Here is a 16,659-nt window from a genome sequence, read left to right on the forward strand (position 1 = left end):
ACTTGAGCAGCAAGACAAGCAATAACATGCTGTAAAAGATGCACAGGCTAAACAGCGTTTGTTGTTGAATTTCTAGATTTAAATACATATTTTTATATTTTTCATTGTATGTACATTGAAGTATTATTAGGTATTTGGTATTTTATTAGGATCCCCATTAGCTGTTACAAAAGCAGCAGCTACTCTTCCTGGGGTCCACACAAAACATGAAACATGACATAATACAGAACATTAATAGACAAGAACCGCTCAACAGAACTACATAAGTAAAAGAAACGGCACACAGCCTACATATCAATACATGCACACCAATATCTAGGTCAAATAGGGGAGAGGCGTTGTGCCGTGAGGGGTTGCTTTTTCTGTTTTTTGGACTGTGAAAAGACCCCTGGGGGCATGTCTGGTGGGGTAAGTGTGAGTCAGAGCTGTGTGTAAATTCACTATGCAAACCAATCAATCAATCAATCAATTTTATTTTATATAGCCCTTCTTACATCAGCTAATATCTCGAAGTGCTGTACAGAAACCCAGCCTAAAACCCAAACAATTTAGAATTTAACACATTCATGTTTCTTGTAAAAAGAAGTGATGCAGTCAGTCTCTCCTCAACTCTTAGCCAAGAGAGACTGGCATGCATAGTATATACAGTGGGGAGAACAAATATTTGATACACTGCTGATTTTGCAGGTTTTCCTACTTACAAAGCATGTAGAGGTCTGTAACTTTTATCATATGTACACTTCAACTGTTAGAGACGGAATCTAAAACAAAAATCCAGAAAATCACATTGTATGATTTTTAAGTAATTAATTTGCATTTTATTTAATGACATAAGTATTTGATCACCTACCAACCAGTAAGAATTCCGGCTCTCACAGACCTGTTAGTTTTTCTTTAAGAAGCCCTCCTGTTCTCCACACATTACCTGTATTAACTGCACCTGTTTGAATTCGTTACCTGTATAAAAGACACCTGTCCACACACTCAATCAAACAGACTCCAACCTCTCCACAATGGCCAAGACCAGAGAGCTGTGTAAGGACATCAGGGATAACATTGTAGACCTGCACAAGGCTGGGATGGGCTACAGGACAATAGGCAAGCAGCTTGGTGAGAAGGCAACAACTGTTGGCGCAATTATTAGAAAATGGAAGAAGTTCAAGATGACGGTCAATCACCCTCGGTCTGGGGCTCCATGCAAGATCTCACCTCGTGGGGCATCAATGATCATGAGGAAGATGAGGGATCAGCCCAGAACTACACGGCAGGACCTGGTCAATGACCTGAAGAGAGCTGGGACCACAGTCTCAAAGAAAACCATTAGTAACACACTACGCCGTCATGGATTAAAATCCTGCAGCGCACGCAAGGTCCCCCTGCTCAAGCCAGCGCATGTCCCGTCTGAAGTTTGCCAATGACCATCTGGATGATCCAGAGGAGGAATGGGAGAAGGTCATGTGGTCTGATGAGACAAAAATAGAGCTTTTTGGTCTAAACTCCACTCGCCGTATTTGGAGGAAGAAGAAGGATGAGTACAACCCCAAGAACACCATCCCAACCGTGAAGCATGGAGGTGGAAACATCATTCTTTGGGGATACTTTTCTGCTAAAGGGGACAGGACGACTGCACCGTATTGAGGGGAGGATAGATGGGGCCATGTATCGCGAGATCTTGGCCAACAACCTCCTTCCCTCAGTAAGAGCATTGAAGATGGGTCGTGGCTGGGTCTTCCAGCATGACAACGACCCAAAGGAGTGGCTCCGTAAGAAGCATCTCAAGGTCCTGGAGTGGCCTAGCCAGTCTCCAGACCTGAACCCAATAGAAAATCTTTGGAGGGAGCTGAAAGTCCGTATTGCCCAGCGACAGCCCCGAAACCTGAAGGATCTGGAGAAGGTCTGTATGGAGGAGTGGGCCAAAATCCCTGCTGCAGTGTGTGCAAACCTGGTCAAGACCTACAGGAAATGTATGATCTCTGTAATTGCAAACAAAGGTTTCTGTACCAAATATTAAGTTCTGCTTTTCTGATGTATCAAATACTTATGTCATGCAATAAAATGCAAATTAATTACTTAAAAATCATACAATGTGATTTTCTAGATTTTTGTTTTAGATTCCGTCTCACAGTTGAAGTGTACCTATGATAAAAATTACAGACCTCTACATGCTTTGTAAGTAGGAAAACCTGCAAAAATACTTGTTCTCCCCACTGTATATTAGCCATCTGATTACAATGAAGAGCAAGATGTGCCGCTCTGTTCTGGGCCAGCTGCAGCTTAACTAGGTCTTTCTTTGCAGCACTTGACCACATGACTGGACAATACTCAAGATACAACATAACTAGAGCCTGCAGGACTTGCTTTTTGGAGTGAGGTATCAAAAAAGTGGAGCATCTCTTTATTATGGACATACGTCTCCCCATCTTTACAACTATTTAATCTATGTTTTGACCATGACAGTTTACACCATAAGGTAACACCAAATAATTTAGTTTCCTCACCTTGTTCAACAGCCATACCATTCATTACCAGATTCAACTGAGGTCTAGAGCTTAGGGATTGATTTGTACCAAATACAATGTTCTTAGTTTTATAGATGTTCATGACCAGTTTATTACTGGCCATCCAATTCAAAACTGACTCCAACTCCTTATTAAGGTTTTTACTGACTTCATTAGCTGTGATTGCTGACACATACGGTGAGGGGAAAAAAGTATTTGATCCCCTGCTGATTTTGTACGTTTGCCCACTGACAAAGACATGATCAGTCTATAATTTTAATGGTAGGTTTATTTGAACAGTGAGAGACAGAATAACAACAAAAAAATCCTGAAAATATATATGATATAAATTGATTTGCATTTTAATGAGGGAAATAAGTATTTGACCCCTCTGCAAAACATGACTTAGTACTTGGTGGCAAAACCCTTGTTGGCAATCACAGAGGTCAGACGTTTCTTGTAATTGGCCACCAGGTTTGCACACATCTCAGGAGGGATTTTGTCCCACTCCTCTTTGCAGATCTTCTCCACAGTTTATATCCCTGGATATCCTAAATATACGTCCATGATCAGATTCTATCATTGTATAATTCCCCAATGGAATGTGAAATATTGTTTTTGGTTCTAGGTTTTAAACCTTAACAGGGTCAGGGAGTGTCCGGCTCAACTGCATCAGAAGAACTTGGGAACATTTTAAATCTTCATTATTTAGGAATCTCCAGTCAGTCACAGACAGAAACAACCTGATGGGATCATGTGGATTACATTCCTAAAGATTAGCTTTTGTTGTAATCGTTCAGCAGTTAATCCTCTGCCTGTCTCCAGATTGTATCGCAGAATTAGTGTTATCAGAAGAATAACCAGTTCCCAGACATAATAATGCTGCATATTTGGATAATCACAATCTATATGTGTGGGAGCTAACAGTCATTGGTTTATCCCTTATCGATGACATGTAGACTATAACTCTAACTCTCGTGGTCCTGAGGTATGTGGATCATGAATACCAGCCCCTTCACAGTCATGAGAGGCTATTTTCTTTGGAACCAAACCAGGGTCAATGGGAGGTAGTGAAGGCTGAAAAAAAGATTATACTGAAGCCATTGTGGTAGTAGTAATAATAATTTATTAAACCTTTTATAGCACTTTTTCATTACTCTCTCAAAGCGGGAAAAAAGACATGCAATTTTGAAAAACATAAGATAATACTATTTTTAACAACCAAGGAGCTTGTTGTGTAGCATTGTGTTGCGAATTCCATTCTGTGAGCGGTGAGGCAGACATAAGGCTACCAGCCACACACGCTTTGAGTGTGTGGAGCCGGGAATGGTCCCGGTGTGGTGCAAAAACTTTTTACACTGAACAAAAATATAAACGCAACAATTTCAACGATTCTACTGAGTTACAGTTCATATAAGGAAATCAGTCAATTGAAATAAATTCATTAGGCCCTAATCTATGGATTTCACATGACCGGGAATACAGATATGTTTCTGTTGGTCACAGATAGGTAGGGGCGTAGATCAGAAAACCAGTCAGTGATCACCATTTGCCTCATGCAGCGCGACACATCTCCTTCGCATAGAGTTGATCAGCTTATTGATCGTGGCCTGTGGAATGTTGTCCTACTCCTCTTCAATAGCTGTGCGACACTGCTGGATATTGGCGGGAACTGGAACACGCTGTCGTACATGTCGATCCAGAGCATCCCAAACATGCTCAATGGGTGACATGTCTGGTGAGTTTGCAGGCCATGGAAGAAGTGGGACATTTTCAGCTTCCAGGAATTGTGTACAGATCCTTGCGACATGGGGCCGTGCATTATCAAACTGAAACTTGAGGTGATGGCGGCGTTTGTGAGGCCGGTTGGATGCACTGCCAAATTCTCTAAAATGACGTTGGAGGCGGCTTATGGTAGAAAAATTAACATTCAATTCTCTGGCAACAGCTCTGGTGGACATTCCTGCAGTCAGCATGCCAATTGCACGCTCCCTGAAAACTTTTGACAACTGTGGCATTGTGTTGTGTGACAAAACTGCACATTTTAGAGTGGCCTTTTATTGTCCCCAGCACAAGGTGCACCTGTGTAATGATCATGCTGTATAATCAGCTTCTTGCTATGCTACACCTGTCAGGTGGATGGATTATCTTGACAAAGGAGAAATGCTCACTAACATGATGTAAACAAATTTGTGCACAAAATCTTAGCGAAATAAGCTTTTTGTGTGTATGGAAAATTTCTGGGATATTTTATTTCAGCTCAGGAACAAACCTTTACATGTTGTGTTTATATTTTTGTTCAGTGTAATTTGTCCACACGCAGAGCTTAATTTCCCTCTCCTCACGTGCGAGTACAACACGTTGCCAAGTTTACATTCCCTGGATAGCCTAGCTCACGCTAAAATGGCTATCATAGGCTAAACCAGAGAAATATAAAGAAAGGTTATGATAAGGGTATAGGCTATAACACCATCGTGGAAACAGGTGCTGTGCGAGTGAAATCCCCAGTTTGGAAGGATAACAATACGGTAGATGGTTACACTGCATGCACAAAGTGCAAGCAGGTAGGCCTATTTGTTTTTCGGTAACTGTTAATTGTCAGTTAATTATTACATTAATTCAGGCTTTTGTTCATTAGGACATACGCAGGCCATATAAAGTGTAAACGGGTGCTGCTGGCAAAAGTTTGAGTTGACTTATTAAATACTTTTAGCAGCCTATATTTTCTTATTCTGGGAAGTCCCTCCCTCTGGCACTCACAACTTGAATGCGCCTTGAGAGGAATATTTTTCTCGCAGAACACACAACAAGCCACCTAGGTAAATAGATAAACTATTCTACTATGGGGTTGTCAGATTGTTCTATTCATTACTCGTTTTGTATGGAGATTGAAAGTAAATGTGGACTGTTCCAGCATCTTCAAAATGCGCCTCAGCTGAAGCAATAATAATTTTGCTTCAGCTGGCCACCTGTTTGAAAAGATAGTCTCTGAAAATGCATCTCATTCCACTGGAGGGAGTCCTTTAGTCACCTCAGAACAGATTGTAGATGCACTAAACTCACATACTTTAATTTCATTTCAACTAGGGTTTTCACAATACCAGTATTACGATACTACGATACCTGATTTTCCATGGCAAAAGGAAAACACAAAGCAGACTAATGTATGTAAAGTGATGTGTACTATAGCTTGGAAATGGAATATGTGGGTAACAGTATAAGGCTGCTTGTTTCTAACATTAGGACTGTTTTCCTCAGGAAATTCAGTTTCCTTCATGTTTGGTTTCCTATCGCGATACCAGTATTGTGACAACCTTAATTTCAACCATTTGATGTCTATGATGTACTAAGTGCTTTCCTAAAGATTGATGCCAAATTCACTTGATTCATTCTTACTGCAGCCCTCTGCCCCACATATTGCAGAACCATTGACCTATATTTTTTTACTAGACAATTGTTTCTGCCGTTATCCCTAAGATCTGGAAAGCGGCACCTGTCCTCCCCCTACAAAAAGGAGGAAATCCTTCAGACTTAGACAACTACAGTCCAATTTCCAAGTGATCTTGCCCTTCCAAAGTTTGACAATCCCTGGCCAACTCTCAGCTAAGAACTTTTTTAATTTCTCACTCTTCTTAATGTGCACCAATCCGGTTGGGGCTGACCCTATTTAGTCGACTGGTCGATTGTTTGGTCGATAGGCTGTTGGTCGACTGAGATTTCTTTAGTCGAGCAGTAGCAAAAAATAAATCAGAATATCATGGTGTGCAAGACACCTGTCTGATTTGAGCTGAGTGGACTGATCCACTGTGGTGGTTGTGGGGATGGCACAGTCAATCAGTCGAAGACGTGCTACTGAAATTGTATATGGTTATATTACATAAGAACAATGGTGCAACACTAATAAAAATAATAATATTTTATAACAAATGCGGTCACTGTCCACGGTTCTGAAACGCATCAGTGCGCTGTTGAATTGCCACCTTTTCCTACTATGTTTCTATTTGCATAATAGCGAAGTTAACCAGCATATTGGTGTTGAGAACAATGATACGTGGGCAGCAGCAGAATGAGGAGATGAGAAAACAGCCCTCGCCTTATTGTCTAAGAAGTGAGGAGAGAGGAAACTGATTGGTGGAGTGCTGCAGAGATTGTTGTCCTTCTGGAATGTTCTCCCATCTCCACAGAGGAAATCTGGAGCTCTGTCAGGGTGACCCTTCTCCCCCGATTACTCAGTTTGGCCGGGCAGCCAGCTCTAGGAAGGTTCCAAACTTCTTCCATTTAAGAATGATGGAGGCCACTGTGTTCTTGGGGACCTTCAATGCTGTAGAAATTCACCACAGGTGGACTCTCAAGGATGATCAATGGAAACAGGAGGCACGTGAGCTCAATTTCGAGTCACATAGCAAAGGGTCTGAATACTTATGTAAATAAGATATATCTGTTTTTATATTTAATACATTTACAAAAATTTATAAAAACCTGTTTTCACTTTGTCCTTATGAGGTATTGTGTGTAGATTGATGAGGGACATCTTTTATTTAATCAATTTTAGAATAAGGCTGTGACGTAACTAAATGTGGAAAAAGTGAAGGGGTCTGAATACTTTCCGATTGCACTATATCTACAGAAATAAGACAGATCCTGCTTCTGTTGCCTGTTTGAATGTTTGTTTAATAGCTCACTGATTCCGTGAGCACCAAGCCACACACAACGACATGTCAAGTAAACTATTTCACAAATTCTGCAGTTTTTAATCTTTGCTTTGCTGTAATAAAGGCTTTACACTTTTTTTCGTTAGAACAGCCTCTGGTATTATTTATAATGTTTTTAGTGTTAACACTGTTACACATTGTTGGAAAAATAATGCAATTTTTTCTTGATCTCCTTATTGTTGTTATTATTATTTTAATAAGTAATGTCATTATCATTAGTAGGCTTAGTATAGCAGCCTTGTATAACCACCATCGAGCTGTAGCCCTAAGAGCACATCTTGTTTAGTCTTAATACCTTAGCTTACTTAGGCCTATATTTCAATATTTCTGTAGGCTACTGTATCAATCAGTCATTCATTCGTTCATGTCATCACACAGCATACGAGTCATTCATGATTTCGTAAACGTTACAACAGACTCTCTGGTATGCTTATACCTTATTTAGTGTTTACATTGTTCCAAACGGTCAGAAAAATTATATTGTAATCTATACAGCACCTGTTTGGCACACATAATGTGTACGCAGCGCTTGCTCCTTACCTTCTTTTTGTTTATCTCCAGTATTTTCCACAACTAGTCACATTTATTCCACACATCTGACTTTCCTGACAAAAAATGTAATATATTGATTTGCATTTTAATGAGGGAAATAAGTATTTGACCCCTCTGCAAAACATGATTTGTACTTGGTGGCAAAGCCCTTGTTGGCAATCACAGAGGTCAGACGTTTCGTGTAGTTGGCCACCAGGTTTGCACACATCTCAGGAGGGATTTTGTCCCACTCCTCTTTGCAGATCTTCTCCAAGTCATTAAGGTTTCGAGGCTGACGTTTGGCAACTCGAACCTTCAGCTCCCTCCACAGATTTTCTATGGGATTAAGGTCTGGAGACTGGCTAGGCCACTCCAGGACCTTAATGTGCTTCTTCTTGAGCCACTCCTTTGTTGCCTTGGCCGTGTGTTTTGGGTCATTGTCATGCTGGAATACCCATCCACGACCCATTTTCAATGCCCTGGCTGAGGGAAGGAGGTTCTCACCCAAGATTTGACGGTACATGGCCCCGTCCATCGTCCCTTTGATGCGGTGAAGTTGTCCTTTTGATTGGTCTATGATTTGTGCAGTTCCGGACCGGCCTTGATTTCCACATCCACCGACATTGGTTTTTGGTCCGGTCGTGACCAAATCTGAACCAATCATAGACGTCTATGTTTGGCTCAGATTTGGTCCGGTCCAGACCGGCCTTGGTGTGGTCCAAACATAGACGTCTATAAATTACTTATTTTCAACTTTCATTCAGAACTAAAAATGCGGGTGATTTTAACATCTGGGGAAAAAATATTTCCAATGTCTGTCAAATACGTATTTTCAATATCAGGAAAATAAGTATTATCAACTTTCATTCAGAACCGAAAATGAACCTGATTTCAACGTCCAGAAAATACGTATTTTTCAATGTCCGGAAAATATGCCTTTTCAGCGTCCTTGAAAATAAATATTTTAAACATGGAAAATACCTTTTCACCTTTCGCTCAGAACCTACATTGAACGCAACTTCAACTTCTGGAAAATACATATTTTGGTCTCTCCTATGGCAGCAGAACTACTAAGACCGGGCCTGGCTATAGGTCAGGCCCTATTCGGATGGGATTAGTTTTACCTGGGTGAGGTTGGGTAATGTAATTATGTGCACGAGCACAAAGTACCACATCTGTCATTTTTGTCCCGTCCGAATCAGCCATGGCAGTAACAATTCCAGCCAGAATAACTTACTGTTTTTTGGCGAACTCCAATGTCCTCTGATAATATTAGTCCCGTGCGAATCGACATCCTTGTGTTTTGAGAGAACTGGTGTTGCTCGCAGTTTGCGGAAGATAACAATAACTAATTCGATAAATTGAATGAAGTGCTGCGCATAAACTATATATAAATGGCCTACATGTAGCCTAGCAACTTTCACAGTGAATGCTTTTGTTTATATGTTTTGTTCGTATGAATTGAATATTGCCATATGCATCAGTAAAAAATATTGAGCCTATTTAATGCAACCCTTGCTGTTAATAGTTTGCAAAGCAGCAGCATTTAACTGACCTAAACGTTTGGAAATGATAAATTGACTTTCTCATCCATAGCCTTAAAATGCATCTCAAGTGCAATTGCACTGTTTAGCTCACATCTGAAGGCTGGGGGGCATTTAGGACGTACTGCGGATTGCTAAAATATCCGAATGATTATGATCATACTTCCTCAATTCAAATATTATGGCGACACTATAGGAAATATGGTTTGGTACGGTTTAGAAACTTGGGAACCAAGCTCGTGTTATCAGTGTGGCCCTATCACCTGGACATGTGGAAATACTGTATCTTCACGCCTAGAATAAAAACTTCCAGGCTTGCGTCATAACTGTCAATTTATTGGAAAAAAATAAAGAATTACAGGGGGCAGTTTGGAAAAAACTAATCCCGTCCGAATCGTCCTCTGGAATAACGGACATTCTGGAGTGATAATTACATAACCAACGTTCTCTAGTATACTAGTCACGTGTGAATAGGTATTTGGTCACATGCATGCGATGCATACATGTGTCATGTAAAGCGAGCAAGGGTTGAGGGAATAGGTAATGTTTTTCCTAAACAAATGAGGGATTTTGGTAACAGAATTTCTCAGTCAGAAATGGCTGTAATTATGTTGCCGCTTCAGTGCCACGGACAGCGCGATAAACACTTTGATGTTCTGTGGTGGTCGCTGCAGCAGGGAGGAGAGGGAGACGACTCTTGCTAGTCACAGTCACTCGCTATCTTTTTTTTTTAACACAGCGCAGCAAGTCTGAGCCCGGCCCGGCACAATCTAATCAATTGCTGGTCGGACTCCCTCTAGTCATTTGTGTGTCTTAATTATTTAATCAAAACGTGTGCTTAAAGCATCAGACAAGCTCAGTGAATATAGTTGATTTTAATAAAACACATAGGATGTGTCAATATATGGAAAAATACACATTAAAACATTTCAACCAATCAATTGGTCAAAAGAACAGATGACTCTTGGTCGACCAACTAACTTGGCCCTTATCTTAAATAGTTCACTTCTGTGTTGGGAAGCATTGGATCAGCATTCTCGTCGCATCTCCTGTTAGTACCTTTTATGTAGGGAAGCTAATGATCCATCATGTATGACATTCCTGGGAGTGTGTAAACTTGTATTTTTTATTACCATAGCATTTTTGTATGTTCTCTATAGTTATGTACTTGAATGTATCAATTTACCAATTCGGCCACTTGGGTACATTTGGGCAAACTCGTGAGGGACACCTGGGTGACTTCATACTAAATGTTATGTAGCTCCCTCATTCTTGAAGGTATCAGTCTGACACTTTGCACATACACTGTTGCCCTTTTGTAGACAACATCTAAATTACCTCCAGCTTCCTATCTGAATGTATGGCTTTTATTTTTCATGTCAAATATGATTCAACAAAAATGAAAATAGAAAACATATGTTTTTTTTGTTTTATCTTTTACCAGATCTTTTGTGTTATGTTCTCCTACATTAATTTCACATTTCCACAAACTTCAAAGTGTTTCCTTTCAAATAGTACCAAGAATATGCATATCCTTGCTTCAGGTCCTGAGCTACAAGCAGTTAGATTTGGGTATGTCATTTTAGGAGGAAATTGAAAAGAAGGGTCTGATCGTTAAGAGGTTAAACTTTATTTTATCAGTGAGTCATACTGACACCAAGGTTTCTTCTACAAATGAGCCCTGAATTACAGAAATTACAAAAATGACAGAAAAACACACTTCAAAATATAAATACATAATGAAAGCAGAAAGAAAAACAGTCATAAGTAAACACATTCATCAGTAATAAGGTCCTCAATCAGCTTTCTGAATTACCCTAGAGGCACCAGAACATCACATTGTAAGAACATTTAGAAGATTTTTCCACAAATAATGTGCAAGAAAACTAAAAGCTGATTTACCTAACTCGGTAGAGACCAAAGGAAAGTCTAAAGTTTAGTAATGATGTTAGGTACAGTGGGAGTTTTTGTAAAAGGGCTTTATACATGAAAACATAGCAATGTATCAACTTTGTGGTAGAGAATGCAGTGATGTGTACTAAAATTGTCGCCCGTAATAAAGCGCAGTGCGCTATGATAAACTGCATCTAACGGCTTTAATTAACTGGCAGCTGCGTTCATATAGATGATGTCGCCATAGTCTAGGACCGATTGGAATGTCTACTGAATAATCTGCTATCTACTATTTAGTGAGAGGCATGGCCTATTTTGTAAAATATAAGCATTTTTATTCTCAGCTTCTCATTAATTAACATTAACTTCTCATTATTCATTAACTAACTCATTAATATGCTTTTTAAAAGACATATTTTCATCTATCCAAATGCCCAGATGTTTGTAAGCAGGGACACAATAAATATGGACACCATCCAAAGTACATATGTTTAAATCATCAGTTATTTTTATGTGCTCTAGAGAACAACATATACTTAATTTTACCTGCATTCAATATACATTTCAGGTCAATCAAGTTTTTCTGTAATACAATGAATGCAGACTGTAGTTCAGATAGAGCCTGTTCAACTGTGGGGGCAATAGCAACAGTATCATTGGCATACAAGTGCAGGTAAAACATTTTTACAGACAAGTCAATATTGGTAATGTAAACCGTAAATAGTATAGGACCCAGAATTGACCCCTGCGGGACACCTTTTGTTATGTCCAGAAAACCTGATTTAACACCATCAGTAGCTACACATTGAGTTATATCTGTCAAGTACTTTTACACCAGTTACAATTCAGCCTGGTCTAGACCAGTTGAGGAAAGCCTCTGAATTAGCAGTGAGTGATCAACAGTATCGAATGCCTTTGACGGGTCAATAAAGAGGGCAGCACAATGTTGCCTTTTATCCATACAGTTAACCACATCATTTATGACTAGGGATGCAGCAGAGATAGTGCTATGACCTGGTCTAAAACTGACTGATGTACATTTAGAACATATTTCAAAGATAAGAAAGATCCTAGCTGAGAATTAATCAACGTTTCTAATATTTTAGCTAGGCAAGAAAGTTTAGAAATAGGTTCATAATTATTTAGGTCACAAGGGTCACCACCTTTGTGAAGGGGGAAGTACATGGGCTACCTTCCAAACCTTGGGGATAGTACCAGATATAATTGTCAGGAAAAAAAAAGGTTAATGATTCAGCAATCTGGGGCAGAGAGCTGCAGCAAAAATGGATCAAGCATATCAGCCCCAGTGGATTTTGTTTACATTAATCTTAAGCAAGGCATCTAGCACATCACAGGTAGTAAATTGTTGAAATTAAAAGAAAGATTCACTAGAAGTTGACTGGTTAACCGTCAAGCCAGTCGATTGACTGACCAGGGTCAACTTGACGAGAACATTTGTTTAAAATGTTTTACTTCCTCATTCAAAATCTCCTTTGGTGAGATAAGGATTTCTCCATAGTTTGTAACTATACTGAATAAAAATATAAATGCAACATGTAAAGTGTTGGTCCCATGTTTCATGAGCTGAAATAAAAGATCCCAGAAATGTTCCATACGTACAAAAAGCATATTTCTCTCCAATTTTGTGCACAAATTTGTTTACATCCCCGGTAGTGAGCATTTCTCCTTTGCCAAGATAATCCATCCACCTGACAGGTGTGGCATATCAAGAAGCTGATTAAACAGCATCATTACACAGGTGCACCTTGTGCTGGGGACAATAAAAGGCCATTCTAAAATGTGCAGTTCTGTCACACAACACAATGCCACAGATGTCTCAAGTTTTGAGGGAGCGTGCAATTGGCATGCTGACTGCAGGAATGTCCACCAGAGCTGTTGCCAGATAATTTAATGTTCATTTCTCTACCATAAGCCACCTCCAACGTCGTTTTAGAGAATTTAGCAGTACGTCCGACCGGCCTCACAGCCGCAGACCATGTGTAACCATGCCAGCCCAGGACCTCCACATCTGTCTTCTTCACCTGCGGGATCGACTGAGATCAGCCACCCAGACAGCTGATGAAACTGAGGAGTGTTTCTGTCTGTTATAAAGCCTCATTCTGATTTTCTGGGCCTGGCTCCCAAGTAGGTGGGCCTATGCCCTCCCAAGCCCACCCATGGCTGTGACCCTGCCCAGTCATGTGAAATCCATAGATTAGGGCCTAATTTATTTATTTCAATTGACTGATTTCCTTATATGAACTGTATCTCAGTAAAATCGTAGAAAATGTTGCATGTTGTGTTTATATCTTTGTTCAGTATATTTTCTGTAGGTTATTTTTGGTTGCGTTTCTATATTGAAGGTTTAGGAAAAAGTAATTTGCTGTTTTCTAGATAATTGAAACCCTATCTTTCCTCAAAGAATTCCTCAAAGTCCTTTTTGTTTTGCGTTTTGTAATGTTAGATTTTCTATTACTGTTGTAAGTCTTTTCTACATTGACCGATACCGTTTTTGTTTTTGCAATGGAAATTGAATTGAATGGCCTCTAAAGGCACATTTAAAGGCATCCCATGCGAGAAGTGGGTCCGCTGAACCTGTATTGTGCTTGAAAAATTCGTATGAATTCCTTAGTTTTTGCTAAGAAAGTGTCAGTCATTAAACCCTGGTTAAGTTTCCAATACCCCCGTCCTCATGGATAGTCTGTCATAGTTAAATGGAGGGATATAAGTTGATGATCTGATTTGCATTCGATCCTCAATCAATACTTTTTTTTAACTTTTGGCACCATAGAAAATGATACCAGAAAATAATCAATCTTACTAGCTTGATTAAGCCTCCTCCAATTATATCTTACGAGATCCAGGTTTTTAAGCCTCCAAATATCAATTCCAATGTGTTTTTAATATTTGGAATCTCTGAGCACCAGAGGGTGATAGTTGGTAGTATGATTGCCTTTACGGTCCATTGACATATTTAAAACTGTGTTGTAGTCCCCTACCATTATAATTGTTATCTGTATCTTGGAGACTAATTAGATTATTATAAATATTTTCAAAGAAGTTTGGATCGTCATTATTCAGTGCATATAGATTTAGGAGCCATATCTGTTTATCATCAAGTAGTATATTAATTGCAATCCATCTTTCTTGAGGATCTATTTAAACGGATTGAACCTCAAGATCTACGTTGTTTTTTTAAATAGGATCATAACACCTTTTGAATTCCTTAGCCCGTGACAGAAATGGATTTGACCATTCCACTCTTATTCCCAGGCCATTTCTTCAGAATATATTTAATGAGTTTCCTGTAAACAATAAATATGGTAAACCTTTTCCTTTAGCCAAGTAAAAACTGCTCTTCTTTTCCTATTGTCAACAAAACCATTGGAATTATCGCTAGCTATACTCAATTACCATGATGGGTTATATTTTGAGATACACTATACATACAAAAGTATGTGGACACCCCTTCAAATTAGTGGATTCGACTATTTCAGCCACACCCGTTGCTGACAGGTATAAAATAGAGCACAAAGCCATGCAATCTCCATAGACAAACACTGGCAGTAGAATGACCTTACTGAAGAGCTCAGTGACTTTCAACGTGGCAAGGTCATAGGATGCCACCTTTCCAACAAGTCAGTTCATCAAATGTCTGCCCTGCTGAGCTGCCCCGGTCAACTGTAAGTGCTGTTATTGTGGAGTGGAACGGTCTAGGAGCAACAACGGCTCAGCCGCGAAATGGTAGGCCACACAAGCTCACAACGGGACCGGCAAGTGCTGAAGCGCGTATGGTGTAAAAATCGTCTGTCCTCAGTTGCAACACTCACTACCGAGTTCCAAACTGCTTCTGGAAGCAACGTCAGCACAAGAACTGTTCGTCGGGAGCTTCATGAAATGGGTTTCCATGGCGGAGCAGCCGCACACAAGCCTAAGATCACCATGCGGAATGCTAAGTCTGCTGGAGTGGTGTAAGGGGGTGTATTGGACTCTGAAGCAGTGGAAACGCGTTCTCTAGAGTGATGAATCACGCTTCACCATCTGGCAGTCCAACGGACCAATCTGGGTTTGGCGGATGTCAGGAGAACGCTACCTGCCCGAATGCATAGTGCCAACTGTAAAGTTTGATGGAGGAGGAATAATGGTCTGGGGCTGTTTTTCATGGTTCGGGCTAAGCCCCTTAGTTCCGTGCACAAAGCAAGGTCCATACAGAAATGGTTTGTCGGTTGGTGTGGAAGAACTTGACTGGCAGGCACAGAGCCCTGACCTCAACCCCATCGAACACCTTTGGGATGAATTGGAACGCCGACTGCGAGCCAGGGCTAATCGCCCAACATCAGTGCCCGACCTCACTAATGCTCTTGTGGCTGAATGGAAGCAATGTTCCAACATCTAGTGGAAAGCCTTCCCAGAAGAGTGGAAGCTGTTATAGCAGCAAAGGGGGGACCAACTCCATATTAATGCCCATGATTTTGGAATGAGATGTTCGACGAGCAGGTGTCCACATACTTTTGGTCATGTAGTGTACTTACCACTATCCTTACCACTATTTTGAGATACTTATCCATATGTACCAGTACCACCAGAATCAACGCCTGTCCGTTATCCACGTAGCTGTACTATGATAGATGCCCTGCTAAGCATATTGTAGCTCCAGCTGGCTCTAAGTTGTCCTCCAGTTTCACTCCCGCAAAAACTTCCCCCCATCCCAGGTAAGGTTGTCGTCCCTGTGACTGACAGACCACCCCCGTACACATGGATCCTAGGGCCCTTAAGAAGTTGGGTCCCATTCATTGAAAACAGCACAAAGTGCCACTTAAAGGACAAAAACCGGGTTAGCAGCCATTAGCATTTCTAACACTTTCGCCATGGTTGTACTACATGTCATTATTTCATTTTTTCTGCATACATTCATTCATTCATTCATTCATTCCCACAATTGATGAATAATATGCCTGATAGTGTAGGCACTTCCTACGAAGGATTGTTACCTTTAACAAGGACCGGCAGTAGAACATCGACATTTAGGCAAGCAGATATTATAGCTTGTGATTCCATCCTATACGGTCCCTAACATCATTACCCCTCCATTTCCACTCACTCTTCTCCAGGTTTGACAACCCCGCGGCTGTCAGCCCTACTCCGGTCAGGCAGTTGACCTTCAACTACCTGTTGCCATTGAATGCCTGGCTCCTTCTGAACCCCTCGGAGCTGTGCTGTGATTGGACCATGGGGACCATCCCACTGGTGGAGAGCCCTCTGGACCTGAGGAACCTGGCCACCCTGGCCTTCTACAGCCTGCTGAGCCTGCTGGCATACCACAGCCTGCGCCACTCACACTCCTCCGCCAAGACCGTCCTCATGGTGAGTGGAGTGAGAGTTTGTGGTTTATAAAGACTTGTGATACGGTGCATTAGTGAATCTCGCTGCCTTTTTTATTGGTTGTTGTGGTTTTGCCAGATCAGAAGACATTTATTTTTC

The 16,659-nt window shown here is 40.6% G+C and overlaps 1 protein-coding gene across 1 annotated transcript in view; it reads left to right on the forward strand.

Annotated features, from left to right (window-relative positions):
* tmtc3 (transmembrane O-mannosyltransferase targeting cadherins 3) overlaps positions 1-16,659 on the forward strand; it is a 134,494-nt gene that overhangs the window by 47,321 nt on the left and 70,514 nt on the right. Inside the window, exon 7 of the mRNA XM_041837034.1 lies at positions 16,290-16,542. Within this exon, the coding sequence (XP_041692968.1) occupies positions 16,290-16,542 (253 nt within the window). The remainder of the gene's footprint in view (positions 1-16,289; positions 16,543-16,659) is intronic.

This window comes from Coregonus clupeaformis, chromosome 19 (assembly GCF_020615455.1).
Source record: "Coregonus clupeaformis isolate EN_2021a chromosome 19, ASM2061545v1, whole genome shotgun sequence".
NCBI lineage: Eukaryota > Metazoa > Chordata > Actinopteri > Salmoniformes > Salmonidae > Coregonus > Coregonus clupeaformis.